This window comes from Symphalangus syndactylus, chromosome 10 (assembly GCF_028878055.3).
Source record: "Symphalangus syndactylus isolate Jambi chromosome 10, NHGRI_mSymSyn1-v2.1_pri, whole genome shotgun sequence".
Lineage (NCBI taxonomy): Eukaryota > Metazoa > Chordata > Mammalia > Primates > Hylobatidae > Symphalangus > Symphalangus syndactylus.
The window spans coordinates 88,495,920-88,518,304 of record NC_072432.2 but is presented as its reverse complement, the minus strand read 5'-3'; the positions used below and the strand labels follow the sequence as shown (position 1 = coordinate 88,518,304).

At 47.1% G+C, this 22,385-nt stretch overlaps 1 protein-coding gene across 1 annotated transcript in view; it reads left to right on the top strand.

Moving 5' to 3' along the window:
- Positions 1–22,385, top strand: part of SLC4A8 (solute carrier family 4 member 8) — a 134,634-nt gene that overhangs the window by 10,944 nt on the left and 101,305 nt on the right. The window contains exons 3-4 of the mRNA XM_063610481.1: positions 454–598; positions 738–852. Of these exons, the coding sequence (XP_063466551.1) occupies positions 454–598; positions 738–852 (260 nt within the window). The remainder of the gene's footprint in view (positions 1–453; positions 599–737; positions 853–22,385) is intronic.

Sequence of the window (22,385 nt, the reverse complement as noted above, 5' to 3'; positions counted from 1 at the left end):
AGGCCTGGCACAGTAGCTCACGCCTGTAATCTTAACACTTTGGGAGGCTGAGGTGCGTGGATCACCTGAAGTCAGGAGTTTGAGACCAGCCTGGCCAACATGGTGAAACCCCGTCCCTACTAAAAATACAAAAATTACCTGGGCATGGTGGCGTGCACCTGTAATCCCAGCTACTTGGGAGACTGAGGCAGGAGGATCTTTTGAACCTGGGAGGTGGAGGTTGCAGTGAGCTGAGACCGTGCCATTGCACTCCAACCTGGGGTACAAGAGTGAAACTCCATCTCAAAAAATAAAAAATGAAAGCTAAAGTGGTCAGGGTATTTGACTCCTAGCCATTTATTTGTCCCTTTGCAATTAATCTAAGCACAATATGGTGATTCCACTCTCCTTGCCAGTGATGGGCAAAGACGGGTGTCTTCTGGGGGTGCTTGCCACTTATCCTGTTCTTCACAGCGTTATCCCATGGCCAGATGCTGTGGGAGAGGCATGTCTCAGTATGGGACTGGGGGTCCCTGATAGAATCCTCCCCAGTGAAAGGAGAGACTCTGAGAATGACTGCACGAAGTCCCCCAGTTAGCTGGCAGTTCTGTAGTCATGGGTAAGTTGTTTAGCCTGTTTTCATTTTTCTTTTAAAGGACAATTATATAGAGTCTGTTGTGAAATTTAGATTAGGTAACAGATGTAAACTGCTCAGAACAGTGCTCAGAACATAATAAATGCTCTGTGTTCAACAACAGCAATAGCAACAACCACAGAGGCACTCCTCGCTACCTCCGGGGACACCCAGGATACCTGAACTCTACTGAGTTGGGGCCACTCAAGCCTGAACAGAAGGATCAGTGGAGCCAACATGTGAGTTTCTTGATATGTGCCTGTTACTCCACCAGAAAGCGTTACTTACTCATTTCCAGGGTTTGGGCGGGAGCCATGACAGCCTGTTGATGAGCTTGGCTGAATCATGAAATTTGGCCTGGGTTTGAGGGTGGGCAAGAATGGCCGCTTGGATCCTGCTCAAAGTTCTTTCATTTTAGGTTTACTCCCAAAGCAGCTGAAAGCAGTGCACAGGATAGAAATGAAACAAGGGTACATTTAGGTGGGTGGCTGCTGCTTCCCATGGCCTCTTGTGTCAACTCCCAGAGAAGCACCCCTCAGAGTCTGCCAATGTTACCATTCAGTGGGGGGAGCAAGATGTTTGCCAGACTGGAGGAGCAGAGAACAGCAGGTTCACTGCCTTTATACCCCAGCCACATGGCACCCAGAAGCAATAAGAACACCTGTTTTATTTAACACCCAGCAATAATTCTGTTAATCAAGCCATGTCATCCAGGTCTAAAGTCTAAGCCTTGAGATTCTTCCCATGTCAGCCTTGGGGCAATCATTCCTTATCTGTACCTTTGCCGTAGGCAGGGCGGTTGCTAGCATTGCTAAAAGGCATCCTTTCTGTTGGGCAGATGCAAAGCTGTACATTAGGATGCTTGCTTGACAAGCTAAGTGTGTGCAAGCACACAAGTTGCACAACCACAGGTGGTGGCAGTGGCTGCAGGGCCCTGGAGTTCCCATTTCTGCTTGGGGCCTGGCACAGTGATCTCTGCCTTAGGGTAGACAAGGGAAATAGGCTTCACTCAGGGTGAAGTCAGACTTGTGAGCAGATCATAAGACTCTTACCGTGCGGCCACTGTTGCTGCTTGCTGCAACACAAGAGCAGACGCAAATAGGACATCGGGAGCTACATGAAGGGGTTAGATGGCTTTGGAACCCTGGGCTGCCTGGTGAGCATAAAATTTTCAGTCTGTGGAAGTTGACTCCTGACCAAATGCAAGAGAGGCTGGGGAGGTTGACTATGTACAAGGAGAGGCAGAGATTGGGATGGGGCCGTCAAGTACAAAGAACCTGCTTTTTCCTTTAGCATCTTTTAGGGAACTACTTTCCTTTGATTCTTAGTCCATGAAATTCAGATGAGGCCCTCCTCACTCCCCAGCACCAGCCAGGTGAATCTTTAATCTTGTAGCCACAGCGATTGGTTTAGGGTTAGGCATGTTACCCAAGCCAGGCCACTCAGAGCTTTCTCTGAGACATTTCCTAGAGCAAGCATCTTTTCTCTTCCATCCCCACATGACCACTGATGGAATCATTAGATGGGAAGTTATGTATGTTTAGGGTGGCTAGTGATCATCTTTGCTATTACATGAGGCAGGAGAGTCAACTTGACCGTGAAGCCAACGCTGAGAAAGCAGAGAAAGATAAAGAACAGAGGACTCCAGTGGTATCTTTTGGACTCCTGGATCCTGCTGTATCTGAAGTCATTTATTCCTAGACTTCTCCTTTCTTCCATTTTCTTTGCTTTCTCCTCCCTTCTCTGCTTTCTTTCTTGCCTTTTCTTTTCTCTCTTTTTTTCCTTTCCTTATATTTTTCTTGTTTTGATTGAAATTTGTTTGAGTGTGTTTTTGTCACTTTCAACCAAAAGAATCTGATCAATAAATAATATGATGCACTGGATTAAGTTATTCCTATAAGGGGGTGAAAGGGCTTGAGGTAAAAGGGCTGTCTGTGTTCATGAAAACCCAGGTCTGGTAGGGAAGAAGCAGAGAGAAACTGCCAAGAAAAGCTTAGGAAATGATGCTTCTGAATCTCCAGGGAGCAGAGAAAGGGAGTTGGGTGGTGACTCACAGTGGGGAGGTGGGAACACATTGGATTGGAAGGGATGGACCACCCATCCTTGTAGGCTTTATCCTATGAGATGCCCTTGAACCATGCAGTTTCTAGGCAAGTCTTGGAGATCTTGGAAGACCAGGAAACTGGAAGTCTTCCCCTTGGGAGAGAAGGTGATCCCAAGAATAGGTGATCTGGTTAGTGTCTGGCCTATTCCAGGCGCTTCAGGACATACTGTACCTCATTCCCTCTGAGCACTGGAGAGGTCACCATTTCTCTGCTTCATGACACCATTAGGCTCAAGCCTGTTGATGTTATGTGCCTAACCATGTCCCTCATGTTTGCTTTGAAGAGGTTGCACCCAAATTCCCCAGTGGGGGTCTCCCCCATTATTTATAAATAATACTGCTGCAAACCCCCTTTATGTTCATCCATGGCCATTTTCTTTCTTTTTCTTTTCTTTGTAGAGACAGGGTCTTGCTGTGTTTCCCAGGTCGGTCTCAAACTGCTGGCCTCAAGCAATCCTCCCACCTGGGCCTTCCAAAGTGCTGGGATTACAAGCATGAGCCACCATGCCTGCAGGCCCCATGGCCATTTTCTTAGGATAAAGTTCTGGAATGAAAGGTACCAGGTCAAAGATTATGAACATTATTAAGGTTTTCAATTCATTCCAGGAAGAAATATTATCTATTACTAGAAAAGAAATGTAAAAAGTTCCAGCCTTTGTCAACTAGGAGAGTGATGATCATCAAATACTACACATAAGAGGTGACTTGTTTTTCAGAAAAACAGAGCCATGTCATAATGCCTATAATAAATTAAATTAAGGCCATAAAATAGGGTGTGAGTGCAGCAGATCATGTGGCATTAAACAAATTGGACTGTCTGGTTCCCTGGAGATATATAGGACAAACACACCAGAGAGGTGATGTAATGGGGTTATCAGGGCATTTCTTTGAGAGTACCCCAACAGTAGCAAGTGTAGTGTTAGCCACAGTGGCAGAGGCAGCGGTAGCAGCAGCTGTAGTTGCATTTACTTCTGTGTAAGTGGGGTTAGGACCAGAGAGGGCAAAGAGCTAGTCTTTCACTCTCAGGAACTCTTTGTCTAATGAGGGAGCTCACCAACTGCAAATAAAATTATCTCAAGGGAGAAATTTTGGCCTGGTATAAATAACATTCTAAGTCTATTCACAGTTGGAAAGGTTAATGCATTTGAAAGCAATGTGGAAGCCATAAAGCATTACTGGTGTGGGGTAGAGCGTTAGGTACTAGGGAATCAGACAAGAAAGACCTGGTCCCTATCTGTAAGGAGCTTCCATTCCCTGGCACAGTTATGCTAGATATGAATGTGTAACAGAGGGGTGTATGTAGGAGGCCCGGTGGTGGCATGAAGAGGGGAGTGGTTAACTTCACCTGCTGCTTCAGAAGGATTTAGAAGAGGTGACATGACCTGGTTTGTGATGAATCAGTAGAAGTTTGCCAGGTAGATAAGTGGGAGAGACGCAAATAGAGTGAAGGGCATTTGTGTGACGTTGGTGGCCCCCACAATTTGGGGAGCAAATAACGTGCCCCTGTTAGTCCTCATAATTTAGTGCTCCAGGCCCCACATGCAGTGATATCAGGTCTGTGGCCCTCTGAGGCTTCACCCTCTCCCCCAGATCCTTGGGGTTACTAGTGTTGAGGGGAACTTGGCTCTGGCTGGCAGGGCTGATTGCAGCAGGGGACTGCAGCTAATGAGGAGGAGCCAGGCTAGGCCAGGGAGTCCTCCTGCAGAAGCCGGGCAACGTTTGAGGCCTGTGAAAGGAAGTGGATACTGGAGTGATATCTTATCCTGGGGGTGTGTCTTACTCCGTTTGGGCTGCTATAACAAAATACCTGCGACGGGATAATTGATAAACAACAGAAATCTATTTCTCAGTCTGGAGGCTAAGTCCAAGATGAGGGTGCTGGCAGGTTTGGTGTCTGGTGAGGGCTGCTCTCCTCTTCCAAGATGGTGCCTTGTTGCTGTGTCCCGGCATGGAGGGAGGCAGAAGGGCAACCTGACTGATGGGAGGAGCCCTCATGGCCTAATCATCTTCTAAAGGCCTACCACTAATACTGTAGCATTAGAGATTAAATTTCAATATAAATTGCTTGCTTGCTTTTTCATTTTTTAGAGATGAGGTTTTGCTCTGTTGCCTAGGCTGGAGTTCAGTGGCACAATCATAGCTCGCTGTAGCCTGGAACTCTTAGGCTCAAGCAATCCTCCTGCATCAGCCTCCCAAGTAGCTGGCACTACAGGTGTGCATCACCATACCTGGCCAATTAAAAAAAAATTTTTTTTTTTGGTAGAAATGGGACCTCTCTATGTTGCCAAGGCTGTTCTGAAACTCCTGGGATCAAGTGATCTGCCCACCTCGGCCTCCCAAAGAGCTGGAATCACAGGTGTGAGCCACCATGCCTGGCTTCAACATAGATTTCAATATAATTTTGGAGAGACACATTCAAACCATAGCAGGATGTATCTCTAAAGCATAGGCTCCTTGCTCTCCAGGAAGTATGCTCCTAACTGAATTGCTCAAAATTGCCTGCATAAACTCTTGGTTTTTCCGCCAGACCACTTCCACTGGGTGCTCAGCTGCCTGCCCTGGTGTGGGAGGTTCACAGATTCTGACCATAGGCATCTGTATTCATTCCCTAGGGCTGCTATAATAAAGTACCACAAACTGGGTGGCTCCAAACATGTTTATTGTCTCACAGTGCTGAAGAAATCTACAAGGCCATGCTCCCTGTGAAGTCTGTATGGTAATCCTTCCTTCCCTCTTCCTAGTGCCTGGTGGCTGGCTGGCAATTTTTGTGTTCCTTGGCCTGTGCAGGCAGCACTCCAATTCTCCATCCTCATATGGTGTTTTCCCTCTGGCACTGTCTTCACATGTCTGGCTCCCTATAAGGACACCAGTTATATTGGATTAGGAGCCCACTCTACTCCAGTATGACCTCGTCTTAACCGATTACACCTGCAAGGACCCTATTTCCAAATAAGGTTACATTCTCAGGTATTGGGGGCTAGGAGTTAGGACTTCACCATATCTTTTTCTGGGGGACACAATTCAACCTATAATGGGTTTTTGTTTGTTTCTGAGGCAGAGTCTCACTCTGTCATCCAGGCTGGAGTGCAGTGGCACGATCTTGGCTCACTGCAACCTCCGTCCCCTGGGTTCAAGCGACTCTCATGTCTCAGCCTCCCGATTAGCTAGGATTACAGGCACGTGCCACCATACCCAGCTAATTTTTTGTACTTTTTTTAAGTAGATGGGGTTTCACCATGTTGGCCAGGCTGGTCTCGAACTCCAGACCTCAGGTAATCCGCCCACCTCGGCTTCCCAAAGTGCTGGGATTACAGGCATGAGTGCTGGGATTACAGGTGTGAGCCACTGTTCCCAGCCTATAATGGGTTTTCTGAGAGATGTGGTGGTGAAGCTTTGAGATGGCAAAGACCAGTGCTCCCAGTATTTGGAGGTGCTGCTCAGGGGCGACAGCACAGGAGCATGGTGTTTGCCTCTCTCTGCTTGATGACCTGAGGCTGCCCAGGAGTATGGCTGAGGGGAGCTGGGGCTCTGCTGGAGCCATACGGCAGTAATGTTGCATCTGGAGGGAAGGGTGGAGTGGAGTCCCTGTCAAGGGAGCCATTGCTGGGCCCCTTCCCTGCCAGTGTGATGCTCACTCCAGAGCATTTTCCTTTTAGAACAGAGAAGGAGCGAGGAATGCATCTGACTAGCTACCCAGTTTTGTTTTTGTTTTTCAGAGTTATTCTGGATATTTTTGCTTGCCTATTAATTAAAAAAACCCGTTCATAATTTTATTGTGATGTCCTGAAATTTATAGATGAGTGAAAGGAGAATTAACACACGCACACACACACACACACACACACATATATATACAGATATATATATATATACACTTTTTTTTTTTTGAGACAGGATCTCACTCTGTTGCCCAGGCTGAGTGCAGTGGCACAATCATGACTGACTGCAGCTTTGCCCTCCCCGACTCAAGCAATCCTCTCGTCTCAGCCTACTGAGTAGCTGGGACTACAGGTACACACCACTACACCTGGCTAACATCTTTAATAAAATTGAGTTTTTCCTACCAGATACACAGTTACTCAATCTATTTAAGAGTCTTTTGTGCTACTCAGTAATATTTTAATGACTTTTTTCTTCTAGTTCTTGTACACTATTTGTTGTTTGCTAGATCTTTTCTCTCTTTGCTTGCTAATATAACAGGAATCTTTTCTCTCATCTTGTTATCTAATCAGTTGTGCTTTGTGTTATAGGAAAGCTGTTGATTTTTGCATAATATTCTTTTGCCTAGTTACTTCTCTGAATTTTCTTACTATTTGCAATCGTTTTCAGTTGATTCTCTTAGGTTTTCTAGGTTTACAATAATATAATTTAATCTCTTTCTTTTTGATATTTTTAAAGAGATGGGGTCTTGCTGTGTTTCCCAGGCAGGAGCACAGTGGCTATTCATAGGTGCCATCATAGTGCACTGCAGCCTTGAACTCCTGGACTCAAGGGATCCTCCTGCCTCAGCCTCCCTAGTAGCTGGGACTATAGGTGTGCACCACTGCACCCCTGATTTTTATACATTTTATTTTTTTCTGTTGTCAAGTTCCATTTGTAACCAAATGTAAGTCTGGCTGCTCGCTGCCTGAGAAGCCAAATACTCATGAGGCGAGGTGTGGTGAAGCACCAGCAGTTGAGGAAATGGCTAGGCTCATGCTTCCAAAAATCCACTTCAACTTTTTGGGCTGAGTAAGGGGATTTAAGAAGGAAAATGTGGTATGGGAAATATGTGAAAATGTCGGGTGCAGGTTCTGCGTGTCTCGTTCCGATAGCTATCTTGATAATCGCCCCTCCAGAGGCCTGGTTGGCGTCAGTTTGACTTTGGCCTGATGGTGGTGGGCTAATCATTTGTAACCTTCCTGCAGGAGGATTCTGCAGATGGGTCTCTATGCCTGGTTTATTTCAGAATTGGTCCCTGGAATTTCTAAGCAAGCACATAATTAGATAAGCAAGCACAGTGCATGGGAGTGCCTGGCGGGAAAGGGAGGAAAACAAAGAGTTTTAAAGTACATTTCAAGGCTATATTTTGAGTTTAAAGAAAAAAAGTTTTAAAATGCATCTTGAAGCTGAGATACTCAATTACACATTGACCTATTCAATCCTTCCCCACCCATCAGGTAACAGCAGTGTTCTTGGGCATCTTTAGCTAGTTTTTTACTTTACTAGGAATATATCTCTATTTTCCCATTAAGTATGATGCTGGCTTTGATTCTTCTGGTTAGAGTCATCCTGAATGCATCTGGTCTTGAAATTAATCTCTTTTTTTTTTTTGAGATGGAGTTTTCACTCTCGTTGCCCAGGCTGGAGTGCAGTGGCGCGATCTTCGCTCACTGCAATCTCTGCCTCCCTGGTTCAAGCAATTCTCCTGTCTCAGCCTCCTGAATAGCTGGGATTACAGGTATGCGCCACCAGGCCCAGCTAATTTTTTTTTGTATTTTTAGTAGAGACGGGGTTTCACCATGTTGGCCAGGCTGGTCTCAAACTCCTGACCTCAGGTGATCCACGTGCCTTGGCCTCCCAAAGTGTTGGGATTACAGGTGTGAGTCACCATGCCTGGCCAATCGTTTTTTAATTAGAGAGGATTTCTTAAAAACTTTCTTGTCCCTCTTCCCACACTCCATGGTTTGGATTTCCTATCTCTTCGAACAATCTTTCTTTTCTTTTCTTTCTTTTTTTTTTTTCGAGACAGGCTCTCACTTTGTCGCCCAGGCTGGAATGCAGTGGCAGGATCCTAACTCACTGTAACCTCAAACTCCTGGGCTCAAGCCATCATGCCATCTCAGCCTCCCAAAGTGCTGGGAATACAAGTGTGAGCCACTGCTCCTGGCCAATCTGTTTTTTTTTTTTTTTCAATACAGAATTACCTGTTTAATTGAGATTTCAGTTCTTTATACAGAGTTGAACAATTTTTTTTGATCAGTGGAGGTTGTTTATTCTCATTTCTTATTATTTGCATTTATGCTTTTCCTCCTTCCCTATCCCTTCCCTATGCAATAATTTGATCAGCTGATGCTTTAATCTTTTCTGATGCTCTATTGCTTTTCAATTTTCTAATTTAATAATTTCTACATTTATCTTTAAAAAGTCTTTCTTTAGGCTGGGTGCAGTGGCTCACTGTAATCCCAGCACTTTGGGAGGCTGAGGTGGGTGGATTATTTGAGCCCCGGAATTCAAGACCAGCCTGGGCAACATAGAAAATGCCATCTCTCCTTAAAATACAAAAAATTAGCAGGGTATGGTGGTGTCCACCTGTAGTCCCAGCTACTCAGGAGGCTGAGGTGGCATGGATCACCTAAGCCCAGGAAGTTGAGGCTATAGTGAGCCGTGATTATGCCATTGTACTCCAGCCTGGATGATGAGAGTGAGACCCTGCCACAAAAAAAAAAAGTCTTTTTTAAGTTATTTTGTGGCTCTTTTTCTAACTTTTTGAGTTGGGTGCTTAATTCGTTTATTTTCATTTTCGTATTTATGTATGTAATTATTTAAAGCTATAAAATATGTTTGGTTCTAGTCTTCTGCAGTGTCATTTGAAAGAGCTGCTTAAGCATTTAAGAAGTTCTATTTAGTAGAGTTAAAAAAAAATTATTGTCTGGGTATGGTGGCTCATTCCTGTAATCTCAGCGCTTTAGGAGGCCAAAGCCGGAGGATCGCTTGAGCCCAGGAGGTTGAAACCCTTTCTCTACAAAAAATACAAAAATTAGCTGGGCGTGGTGGCATGTGCCTGTGGTCCCAGCTACTCGGGAGGCTGAGGTGGGAGGATCGCTCAAGCCCAGGACTTCCACACTACAGTGAGCTGTGATGGTGCCATTGTACTCCAGCCTGAGTGACAGGGTGAGATCCTGTCTCAAAAAAAGAAAAATTGTTACTGATTTCAACTTTTATTATCTAATGACAACAGGATGCCTTTCACTCTATCAAAATTATTGAGGGTTTTTTTTGGCCTAATAATCAATTTTGATGAATATTCCATGAACCATTGAAAAGATGTATTCTTTGTTTCCAAAATATAGAATTTAATGTATATCAATTAGATCATATGAATTATGTTACTTGGATGTATATCTTTATTTTTAAAAATGTTTTAGTTGATGCATAATAATTATATATATTTATGGGGTACATGTGATATTTTGATAGATGCATACATTATGTATTAATCAAATCAGGGTATTTAGGATATCCATTACCTTGAACATTTATTATTTCTTTGTCTTGGGAATATTTCAAATCTTCTCTTCTAGCTATTTTGAAATATACAATAAATTGTTGTTAACTGTAGTCACCCTACTGTGCTATTGGACACTAGAACTTATTTCTTCTATCTAACTGTAGGCTTTTATCCATTAACCAACCTCTGTTCATTCCCCACCTGCCCCTGCTCTTCCTAGCCTCTGGTAACTATCATACTGCTCTCTACTTCCATAAGATGAACTTTTTAAAGCTCCCATATGAGTGAGAACATGTGATGTTTGTCTTTCTGTACCTGGCTTATTTCACTTAACATAATGACATCCAGTTCCATCCATGTTGCTGTGAACAATAGAAATACATTCTTCTTTTATGTTTAATAGCATTCAATTGTGTGTAAATACCACATTTTCCTTATTCATTCATCCAATGATGGACACTTAGTCTGATTCCATATCTTGGCTATTGTGAACAGTGCATGGAGATGCAAGTGTCCCTTTGATATACTGATTTCCTTTCCTTTGGATAAATACCCAGTGATCAGATTGCTGGATCACATGGTAGTTCTATTTTTAGTTTTTTAGGAAACCTCCATACTGTTTTCCATAATGTCTGTACTAATACACATTGTTACTATCAGTTTCTAAGAGTTCCCTTTGCCCTGCATCCTCACCAACATTTGTGTTGTTTTGTCTTTTTGTTAATAGCCATCCTGGCTGGAGTGAGATGATATGTCACTGTGGTTTTTATTTGCATTTCCCCAACAGTTAGTGACACTGAGCATTTTTTTCATATACCTGTTGGCCATTTCTATGTCTTCTTTTGAGAAATGTCTACTCAGATCCTTTGTCCATTTTTTCATGGGATTATTTGTTTTATATCTTGCTGTTGAGTTCTTTACATATTCTGGATATTAATTCCTTGTTGGATGAATAGTTTGCAAATGATTTCTCTCATTCTACAGGTTGTCTCTTTACTCTGTTGATTGTTTCCTTTGCAGTGAAAGAGCTTTTTACTTTACTATAGTCCTATTTGTCTATTTTTGTTTTTGTTGCCTATGCTTTTGAAGTCTTCGCCATGAAATATTTTGCCTAAATCCATGTCCTGAAGCATTTCCTGTATGTTTTCTTCTAGTAGTATTTATAGCTCCTGGTCTTACATTTAAGCCTTTAATTCATGTTGAGTTAATTTTTGTATATGGTAAGAGATAGGGTCCAGTTTCATTCTTCTGCATATGGATAGCCAGTTTTCCCAGCACCATTTATTGAAGAGGGTGTCCTTTCCCCAGTGCATGTTCTTCATGCCTTTGTTGAAAATCAATCAGTTGGCTGTAAATATGTGGATTTATTTCTGGGTTCTCTATTCTGTTTTGTTGGTCTGTGTGTCTGTTTTTATACCGATACCATGCTGGTTTTGCTTATTCTAGCTCTGTGGTATATTTTAAAGTCAGGTAGTGTGATGCCTCCAACTTTGTTCTTTTTGCTCAGGATTGCTTTGGCTATTTGGGATCTTTTTTGGTTCCAGACAAATTTTAGGATTATTTTTTCTATTTCTGTGATGAATGTCTTTGGTATTTTTATAGGGACTACATTGAATCTGTATATTGTTTTGGGTAGTATGGTCATTTTAACAATATTAATTCTTCCCATCCATGAGCAGGGGATGTCTTTCTGTTTGTTTGTGCTTCGATTTCTTTCATCAGTGTTTTGTAGTTTTCTTGCAAAGGTCTCTCCCCTCCTTGGTTAAATTTATTCCTGGGTCTTTTTTTTTTTGTAGCTATTGTAAGTGGGATTGCTTTCTTCGCTTTTTTTTTTCCAGCTAGTTCATTATTGGCATATAGAAATGCTGTTGATTTTTTTTTTTATTATTAATTTTTTTTGCATACAAAAACAATAAACATTTTCTAAAAATACATACAAACAAAAAGATGCGTATCAAACATATTAGGAAGGTTGCACATGGGAAGTCGGGGAATAGAAATGGGGGTGGGAGTTAAAATAAATGAGAGAGGGACTTTATATGGATCAGTGATAATAACTCAATCCTCTATTTGACAAAGAAGAGGGAGAAGGAAGAGGAAGAAAAAGAAAGTGGGATAAAGGATCAGAAAGGGAGGAAAATAGAAAAAATTAGAGTATGACTCCAGGGTAGACCTGTTTTGTTGTCATTGAGTTGGTTGGTTGGTTTGTCTGTTGTATTCTTCATGTTTCGCCAAGTTGGCCAGACTGGTCTCGAACTCCTAGTCCGAAGTGATCAACCCGCCTCGCCCCCTAGAGTGCCGGGACCACAGGCGTGAGCCACCACGTCCAGCCCCCACATTGCTTCTGGCCTCCGTGGTAGACCTCCCAGACGGAGCGGCCAGGCAGAGGAGCTCCTCACTTCTACCCAGACACAGGGCGGCCGGGCAGAGGGGCTCCTCACTTCCCAGATGGGGCGGCCAGGCAGAGACGCTCCTCACTTCTTCCCAGACGATAGGTGGCCGGGCAGAGGCGCTCCTCACTTCCCAGACGATGGGTGGCCGGGCAGAGGCGCTCCTCACTTCCCAGACGATGGGTGGCCGGGCAGAGGCGCTCCTCACTTCCCAGACGATGGGCGGCCGGGCAGAGGCGCTCCTCATCTCCCAGACGATGGGTGTCCGGGCAGAGGCACTCCTCACTTCCCAGATGGGGCAGCCGGGCAGAGGCGCTCCTCACTTTCCAGATGATGGGTGGCCGGGCAGAGGCGCTCCTCACCTCCCAGACGATGGGTGGCCTGGCAGAGGCGCTCCTCACCTCCCAGACGATGGGTGGCCGGGCAGAGGCGCTCCTCACCTCCCAGACGGGGCAGCCGGGCAGAGGCGCTCCTCACTTCTTCCCGGACGGGGCGGCCGGGCAGAGGCGCTCCTCACTTCTTCCCGGACGGGGCGGCCGGGCAGAGGCGCTCCTCACTTCCCAGACGGTGGGTGGCCGGGCAGAGGCGCTCCTCACTTCCCAGACGATGGGTGGCTGTGCAGAGGCGCTCCTCACTTCTTCCCGGATGGGGCGCCCGGGCAGAGGCGCTCCTCATTTCTTCCCGGACGGGGCGGCCGGGCAGAGGCGCTCCTCACTTCCCAGACGGGGCGGCCGGGCAGAGGCGCTCCTCACTTCTTCCTGGACGGGGCGGCCGGGCAGAGGCGCTCCTCACTTCTTCCCGGTCGGGGCGGCCGGGCAGAGGCGCTCCTCACTTCTTCCCGGACGGGGCGGCCGGGCAGAGGCGCTGCTCACTTCCCAGACGGGGCGGCCGGGTAGGGGCACTCCTCACTTCCCAGACGGGGCGGCCGGGCAGGGGCGCTCCTCACTTCCCAGACGGGGCGGCCGGGCAGAGGCGCTCCTCACTTCCCAGACGGTGGGTGGCCGGGCAGAGGCGCTCCTCACTTCCCAGACGATGGGTGACCGGGCAGAGGCGCTCCTCACTTCTTCCCGGATGGGGCGGCCGGGCAGAGGCGCTCCTCACTTCTTCCCAGATGGGGCGCCCGGGCAGAGGCGCTCCTCACTTCTTCCCGGACGGGGCGGCCGGGCAGAGGCGCTCCTCACTTCCCAGACAGACAGGGCGGCCGGGCAGAGGCGCTCCTCACTTCTTCCCCGACGGGGGCGGCCGGGCAGAGGCGCTCCTCACTTCTTCCCGGACGGGGCGGCCGGGCAGAGGCGCTCCTCACTTCTTCCCGGATGGGGCGGCCGGGCAGAGGCGCTCCTCACTTCTTCCCGGGCGGGGCGGCCGGGCAGAGGCGCTCCTCACTTCTTCCCGGACGGGGCGGCCGGGCGGAGGCACTCCTCACTTCCCAGACGATGGGTGGCCGGGCAGAGGCGCTCCTCACTTCCCAGACGGTGGGTGGCCGGGCAGAGGCGCTCCTCACTTCCCAGACGGTGGGTGGCCGGGCAGAGGCGCTCCTCACTTCCCAGACGGTGGGTGGCCGGGCAGAGGGGCTCCTCACTTCCCAGACGGTGGGTGGCCGGGCAGAGGCGCTCCTCACTTCCCAGACGGTGGGTGGCCGGGCAGAGGGGCTCCTCACTTCCCAGACGGTGGGTGGCCGGGCAGAGGCGCTCCTCACTTCCCAGACGGTGGGTGGCCGGGCAGAGGCGCTCCTCACTTCCCAGACGGGGCGGCCGGGCAGAGGCACTGCTCACTTCCCAGACGGGGCGGCCGGGTAGAGGCACTCCTCACTTCCCAGTCGGGGCGGCCGGGCAGAGGCGCTCCTCACTTCCCAGACGGGGCGGCCGGGCAGAGGCGCTCCTCACTTCCCAGACGGTGGGTGGCCGGGCAGAGGCGCTCCTCACTTCCCAGACGATGGGTGGCCGGGCAGAGGCGCTCCTCACTTCTTCCCGGACGGGGCGGCCGGGCAGAGGCGCTCCTCACTTCTTCCCGGACGGGGGCGGCCGGGCAGAGGCGCTCCTCACTTCTTCCCGGACGGGGCGGCCGGGCAGAGGCGCTCCTCACTTCTTCCCGGACGGGGCGGCCGGGCAGAGGCGCTCCTCACTTCTTCCCGGGCGGGGCGGCCGGGCAGAGGCGCTCCTCACTTCTTCCCGGGCGGGGCGGCCGGGCAGAGGCGCTCCTCACTTCCCAGACGATGGGTGGCCGGGCAGAGGCGCTCCTCACTTCCCAGACGGTGGGTGGCCGGGCAGAGGCGCTCCTCACTTCCCAGACGGGGCGGCCGGGCAGAGGCGCTCCTCACTTCCCAGACGGTGGGTGGCCGGGCAGAGGCGCTCCTCACTTCCCAGACGGTGGGTGGCCGGGCAGAGGCGCTCCTCACTTCCCAGACGGTGGGTGGCCGGGCAGAGGCGCTCCTCACTTCCCAGACGGTGGGTGGCCGGGCAGAGGGGTTCCTCACTTCCCAGACGGTGGGTGGCCGGGCAGAGGCGCTCCTCACTTCCCAGACGGTGGGTGGCCGGGCAGAGGCGCTCCTCACTTCCCAGACGGTGGGTGGCGGGGCAGAGGCGCTCCTCACTTCCCAGACGGTGGGTGGCCGGGCAGAGGCGCTCCTCACTTCCCAGACGGTGGGTGGCCGGGCAGAGGCGCTCCTCACTTCCCCGACGGTGGGTGGCCGGGCAGAGGCGCTCCTCACTTCCCAGACGGTGGGTGGCCGGGCAGAGGCGCTCCTCACCTCCCAGACGGGGCGGCCGGGCAGAGGGGCTCCTCACCTCCCAGACGGGGCGGCCGGGCAGAGGTGCTCCTCACCTCCCAGACGGGGCGGCCGGGCAGAGGCGCTCCCCACCTTCCAGATGGGGCGGCGGCCGGGCAGGGGCTGCAATCCCAGCACCCTGGCAGGCCAAGGCAGGCGGCCGGGGGGTAGAGGCTGCCGCGAGGCCAGACCACGCCACCGCCCTCCAGCCCGGGCAACACCGAGCACTGGGTGAGCGAGACTCCGTCTGTAGTCCCAGTACCTCGGGAGGCTGAGGCGGGCAGAGCACTCGGCGTCAGGAGCTGGCGACCAGCGTGGCCAAGATGGCGAACGCGTGCCTGCATCCAAAGGAGAAAAGGCAGGCAGCGGTGGCGGGCGGCGGCAGTCCCAGGCAGTCCGCGGCGCGGGCAGCAGCCAGCCGAGTAGATTGTAGCCTGGGCCAGAGAGGGAAAGAAAGAAAGAAAGCAAGAAAGCAAGAAAGAAAGCAAGAAAGAAAGCAAGAAAGAAAGAAAGGAAGGAAGGAAGGAAGGAAGGAAGGAAGGAAGGAAGGAAGGAAGGGAGGAAGGAAGGAAGGAAGGTTGATTTTTATATGTTTACCTTGTATACTGCAATTTTACTGACTTTATTGGTCAGTTCTAAGAGTTTTTTGGTGGAGTCCTTAGGTTTTTCTATATATAAGTTCATGTCATCTGCAAAGAGGGAAAGTTTGACATCCTCTTTAATCTGAATGCCTTTTATTTGTTTCTCTTGCCTGGTTGCTCTGGCTAGGACGTACAGTATTATCTTGAATAAGAGTGGGCCGGATGTAGTGGCTTACACATGTAATCCTGGCATTTTGGGAAGCCTAGGCAGGAGAATCACTTGAGCTCAGGAGTTTGAGACTAGCCTGGGCAACATAGCGAGATCTCATCTCTACAGAAAATCATAAAACGAGGTGGGAAGGTCACTTGAGTCTGGGAGGTTGAGGTTGCAATGAGTTGTGATTGTGCCACTGTACGCTCACCTGGGTGACAGAGTGAGATCCTACCTCAAAAAAAGAGTGGTGAAAGTGGACATCCTTGTCTTATTCTAGTTCTTAGAGAAAAGGCTTTCAGCTTTTCCTCATTCAGTATATTAGGTGTGGATTTATTACATGTGGGCCTTTATTATATGGAGGTATGTTTCTTTTATGCCTAATACGTTGAGAGCTTTTATCATGAAAGGATGTTGGATTTTACCAAATGCTGTTTTAGCATCTATGGAAATAATCATGGTTTTTGGTCCTTCGTTCTGTTCATGTGATGTATATTGATTTGCATATGTTCAGCCATTCTTGCATCCCTGGGATAAATCCCACTTGATCATGATGCAGTATCTTTTTGATGTGTTGTTGGACTTGGTTTGATTTTGTTGAGGGTTTTTTGCCTGTATGTTCATCAGGAATATTGGCCTGTAGTTTTCCTTTTTGTTGTTGTTATATCCTTGTCTATTAGGTTGACGCAAAAGTAATTGTGGTTTTTACCATTGGAAAAAAAAAAAAAAGTCAAAAACCGCAATTACTTTTGCACCAACCTAATTTTGCTGTCACAGTAATGCTGGCCTCATAGAATGAGTTAGAGAGAATTCCCTGCTCCTTGATTTTTTGGAATAGTTTGAGAAGAATTGATGTTAGTTCTTCTTAAGTGTTTGATAGAATTCAGCAGGAAAGCCATCCAGTTCTGTTTTTTTTTTTTTTGTTGGGAGATGTTTTATTACTGATTCAATCCTGGTATCTGTTACTGCTCTGTTCAGGTGTTCTGTGTCTTCCTGGTTCAATCTTGGTAGGTTGTAGGTGTTCAGGAATTTATCCATTTCCTCTAGGTTTTCCAATTGTGAGCTTTAGTTATGTTTTGTCTTGCTCTGTCACAGGCTGACAGAGGTAAAATAAGCTCTTCTCAGAATAATGTGTGTTGATTCTTTCTTGTATGTCCAGTAAACTTTGTTTTATATCTTTGTTGCTATGTTATTTGTTTACTCAGATATTTATTATATCTTCACTGTAATGTAAACCTTTATTGTTATAAAGTGCCGATCTTGGACACAAATATGGAAATAACAGACACTGGGGACTCCAAAAGGGGAGAGAATGGGAGGGAGGCGAGCACTGAAAATTTACCTATCAGGTACAGTGTTCACCAGTTGGGTAATGGGTATACTAGATGCCCAGTCCCCAGCATTACACAATATACTCACATAAAAAATATGCAAATGTACCCCCAAATCTAAAATAAAATTAAATATAATAATATAGTGCCTATATTTGTCTAGTTGAATAATTTTCCCCTTGAAATCAATACTACCAAAAGGTAAGAGCATGACCTCTACTCTCTTCCTTTTTTTAAATTTACGTGGTATACCTTTGCTCATTCTTTTATCTTTCAAACTTTCTGAGTTACCTTGTTTTAGCCATGACTCATATGCTGGAAATAATCTGTACCTTTGGCATTTTGCCAGCTTAGGACTAGCGCTGTCCTAAGTAGTACCCACTGGCCTGGGGAATTTGCCTGTTTGATGGAGGTCTTTTTTTTTTTTTTTTATATTTGAGACAGGGTCTCCCTTTGTCACCCAGTGCAGTTGGCACGATCACAGCTCACTGCAGCCTCGACCTCCCTTGCTGAAGTGACCCTCCCGCCTCAGCCTTCTGAGTAGCTGAGACTACAGGTATGCAACACCACGGCTGGCTAGTTTTTGAATTTTTTTTTTGAGATGGAGTCTTGCTCTGTTGCCCAGGTTGGAGTGCAATGGCATGATCTTGGCTCACTGGAACCTCCGCCTCCTGGGTTCAAGCAATTCTCCTGCCTCAGCCTCCTGAGTAGCTGGGATTACAGGCATGCGCCACCACGCCCAGCTAATTTTTGTATTTATTTTTTTTTTTTTGAGATGAAGTCTCACACTGTCGCCCAGGCTGGTGTGCAGTGGGGCGATCTCGCCTCGCTGCAGCCTCCACCTCCCGGGTTCAAGCAATTCTCCTGCCTCAGCTTCCCGAGTGGCTGGGACTACAGGTGTGCGCCACCATGCCCGGCTAATTTTTGTATTTTTAGTAGAGACAGGGTTTCACTATGTTGGTCAGGCTGGTCTCGAACTCCTGACCTCGTGATCTGCCCACCTCGGCCTCCCAAAGTGCTGGGATTACAGGTGTGAGCCACTGTGCCCGGCCTAATTTTTGTATTTTTAGTAGAGACATGGTTTCGCCATGTTGGCCAAGCTGGTCTCTAACTCCTGACCCCAGGTGATCCGCCCGCCTTGGCCTCCCAAAGTGCTGGGATTAGAGGCGTGAGCCACCATGTCTGGCTGTAAGTCTTTTTAAACTGTGCATTCCATTGCTAAATTCCAGACTCCTGGCAGTCTGGAATTACAGGGGTGCAAGTGGCTTACTGGAGACAGTAATCCTATCCTGATCATGCCCTGTCTCAGAAAGATAAGAACAAGGGAAGATATCATAATGGGCTACAAGAATTTGAAGGGCTGTCACGTAGAAGAGTGAGCAGATTTTGCCTTTGGAGCTACAGAGGAGAGCACTTGGAATGAAGAGTGAAAGTTTCAAGGAGGCAAATCGAACCTGGAATGGGGCTGCCAGCCTCATTCGATGGTGAGTACTCTGTGACTAGAGATATCCGGGGAAAATCAGGTGGCTCCTTCTCTGGGATGGAGTGGAGGGGAATTGTGTTGGATAGGAACTGGTCTACAGGACATTTAAGTTTCTTCCAAGAATTCTTAGGGGGCAGGGACAAGTTCCGGAGAGACCCAAAACGATATACGAGTTATAGTCTAATTATAATGGCTCTAATCCATTTTGCCTACCCCAAACAAAGCTGATTATCCTTACATGTGTTTTAAGATTGTATTTTTTCCTCTGCTATTTGTTGGCTAACCATCTTATAGCTCTGGTTTTTGGTAAATCTAGCAAATACTCTTTCTTATATTTTCTGTTGGTTTGTAGAAAGGGCTAAATAACTCTGCCTTCTTTAAGGAGGGGGCTGGCCCTTTCAATTTGGTAAAACGTTAGAGATAGAAAAAAGATAAGTGAAATAAATTCACATTCTATCTCTATTCCTTTTTGCCCCAGTCCTAATGTCTGAATGGGTATCTTTTTTTAAATATATATATAACTGCAAAATAAAAGGCCTCAAGGGAAATATCACTGGAAGTAAGAGTAGCTTGGATTGAATTTATATCTATGTCAGATAATGTGCTTCAGTAATAGTTATTTTCAGAACTCCATGGGAGTTTTCTCAGTAAACTAATGAATGGGTGTCACTGACAAGCTTTCCAAAGTGGAAATTATGTGAAAACTCTCATCTTATGGGAAAGGCTAACAGAGGAGAAACCCTGGGCTTTTGCTTGTGGGGGAGGAGTTAATGTCAGTTCTAAAGAAGATTCACATTTTCATTGTTTCACTGAAGCCAATTCAATTTTATGCAGGAAATGGCTGACTGGAATTATATTTCTAGGAAGCCATACAATTAAGTAGAAAGTGTTAGTAGTTCTTGACCCAGCTCTGCTATTAACTGCCCTGGGCAAGTCCCTATACCTAGCTACATTTCCACTTCCTTAGACTTCAAGTGTTCTATGTACATTTACCAATCCATTGAAGATAAATGAGATAGCAGTGATTACAAATGTCAGGTATTGAATTTGCTGCCACCTTAAAGCTATCCCAGGCCTATGGGCTAAAAGTGAAATAAGAACTTCCCTACTTAGTATAATACTTAGTATAACAAGCTCAGGAGGTCTTATCCCTAAATAGATAAGATGTGGAGTGAAATCACTTTAAATAGACCTGATTTCTAAGCAGGGTTAGGTTTGGTTAGACATGGATAAGATAAATGTATTGACTATGAATGTGTTCAGCTCTTGTATCAAGGACTTGGCAAGTAGTCCTTGGTTAACACCTGCTGCTTTCAAATTTCTGAATGGCTTCCCATCTGGATCTGGAAGTCCTACAGCTTTTCTCCTCCAAGGCCTATTCTTGACTTGCAGATGACAACAGTTTTTTTATAGCCAGCTTTTCTGTTTTGTTCTGCTCCCTCTAGAGGTCCCTTCCCCTACTTCTGCCTCTGTCCAAATATCTTAATAGTGACACTAAAGAAGGCAGAAGTCAGGTTTTGCCATTTCACTTGAATTCTGCCCCAGAGCCTCTCTCAGTCTGGAGCAAAGTGTAACTGAGTGTGGTGTAACGAAGTTCTGTGGATGATGTTGATGATGACGAATAGTGGGGAGCGATTTTCACAGCCAGGAGCTTGGCTCTCGGCTTTTGTGGCGCCTCAGACTCTTCCCTGGGATGTGTAGTGTTCCAGGCTGGCAGCATGCTGTGAACAATGAAAATTGTATTCTGTAGTCTCTTTCAATATGCTGTGACTTGGCAAGGGCTGAAAGCAAATCATGCACCTGCATAACCTTTTCAGCTTGACAAAGAATCTCTCTCACTCCCCCTATCGCCTCTCCCTTCCACAGGAAATGCTCCCAGACACAGCACGAACAAGCCCTAATTAAGTCTTTCCTCAGATCCCGACATCTTTTCCTCCAACCATATCTTGGGTTTAGATGTGTAAGTAAGAGGAAAGTGGAGAAATAAAATCAGGTATAAGACGCAGCTGGAAATTGGGACCTATTTAATTGCAAGTAAACCCTAAGACCTTGGCCCCGGTGGCTCTTTGGACAGTTCACATAGAACAAGAGACAGAGTAAACTGATGGAGGAGTTAAGATGCTTTCGATGAAAAAACTGGTTGCAAATTATTTAAGAACATTTTCTCAGACTTTTTGTGTTTCTTATATTTGTGTCTGTCTCTGAATAGAAGAATCTCAATGTCTTTCAGGATATTTAAGGATCATATACATAAGCTGCCTCATGCTTCCTTGAGAAGTCTATGAACACATCCTTACAATTATATGCAAAATTTGGGGCTTTGTTTACTTATCTGAAAAAGAGAATCCACAGATTTTATAACATCTCCAGGGAGTTCAAGACCCACCGCTTTCCCCAAAGTTTAAGAACCACTGGTATTATAGAAGAGAAAGAATAGGTCTAAAACAAAATCTAGAAGGATGGCCACATCAGGAAGCCACAAAGAAAGAGTGGAGCCTATGAATGTTAGAGAAGGATGAAGTTCCCAGGCATCCCCATGGGAGACAGTAGGGTGGTAAAGCTCATGCACTGTGGAATCATTTCTTCTGAGCTCACAGTCTAGTGTCTCCATCTATTAACTGTGCTGGCTGTGTGACCTGGGGAAGTTACCTCTTCAAGCCTCAGTTTTCTAATCTATACAATGGGATGATAGTGCCTACCTCAGAGTTGTTGCAAGGATGAAGTGAGGCCATCCATGTAGCATGCCTCCCTGCCTCCCTATTGGTATGTGTGTGTGTGTGTGTGTGTGTGTGCATGTGCTGTCTCTGCCTCTACACATGTATTTTCCATTTTCTTGTCCACTTTATGCCTCTTTCTGGGCTGACTGAAGATTCAAGAAGGCTCTGAATTCTGTTCTGCTGTTTTTTTTCTGATTTCTTTAGAAAAATAATCAGTGTGAGGTGATGTCCTTGGCTGAATACCTCCAGCTCCACTAGGACTTCTCTGCCAGCCAGACTGAGAGCCATGTATTTGAGCTTTTCCAATCAGGGTAAGGAGCAGTAGGTGTTAGGAGCCTCGTGCCTAGAGCCAAGCGAACCAGCTTTTTCTAGGAAGGAGAGACCAGATCATCCCTGGGAGGACAGAGCCTGTCTTCTGCAGTGCCCCAGATAGCAGCCGCCTTAGCTGCTGCCTTTGTGGCCTACTTCCTTTTGTAATTTGCACAATAGGCCAGAAGATGGGGCTCTTGACCCTGGAGTCAAGGGCCAGAGGTTCTGACTTTTTCCACGTTTGTACTGCAGAGAAGTCAGACCCACCAGAGCTCCCAGGAATCACCACTACTTCTCAATTCCTTTCCCTACCCTACCTACTCCACTTCTGCCACGGCTGGGACTTGCCTTCCAGGGGAGTGGGGGATGTGGGCACATCTTTCCTTTGGCCACCATCCTTGGCTCCTGAATGACCACGTTGCTAGAGTCAGTCTTTCTGACGCCCTGCCTCAGGTTTCCCCCTCTAATCCATTCTCCCCTAAGGGCAGATTTTGGAGATGGTACAATTTTTATAGGCCAATACAACATAGTGGTCAAGAACTCTAGAATCAGAGAGCTTGTTCTTGACTCATCTCCTCAGGTGAATCTTTCCCCACCTCCTCAGAGAAGCTCTCCCTATCCTATGCCAGTTACTCTTGATCACATAACCCTTTATTTACTTAACAGTAGTGA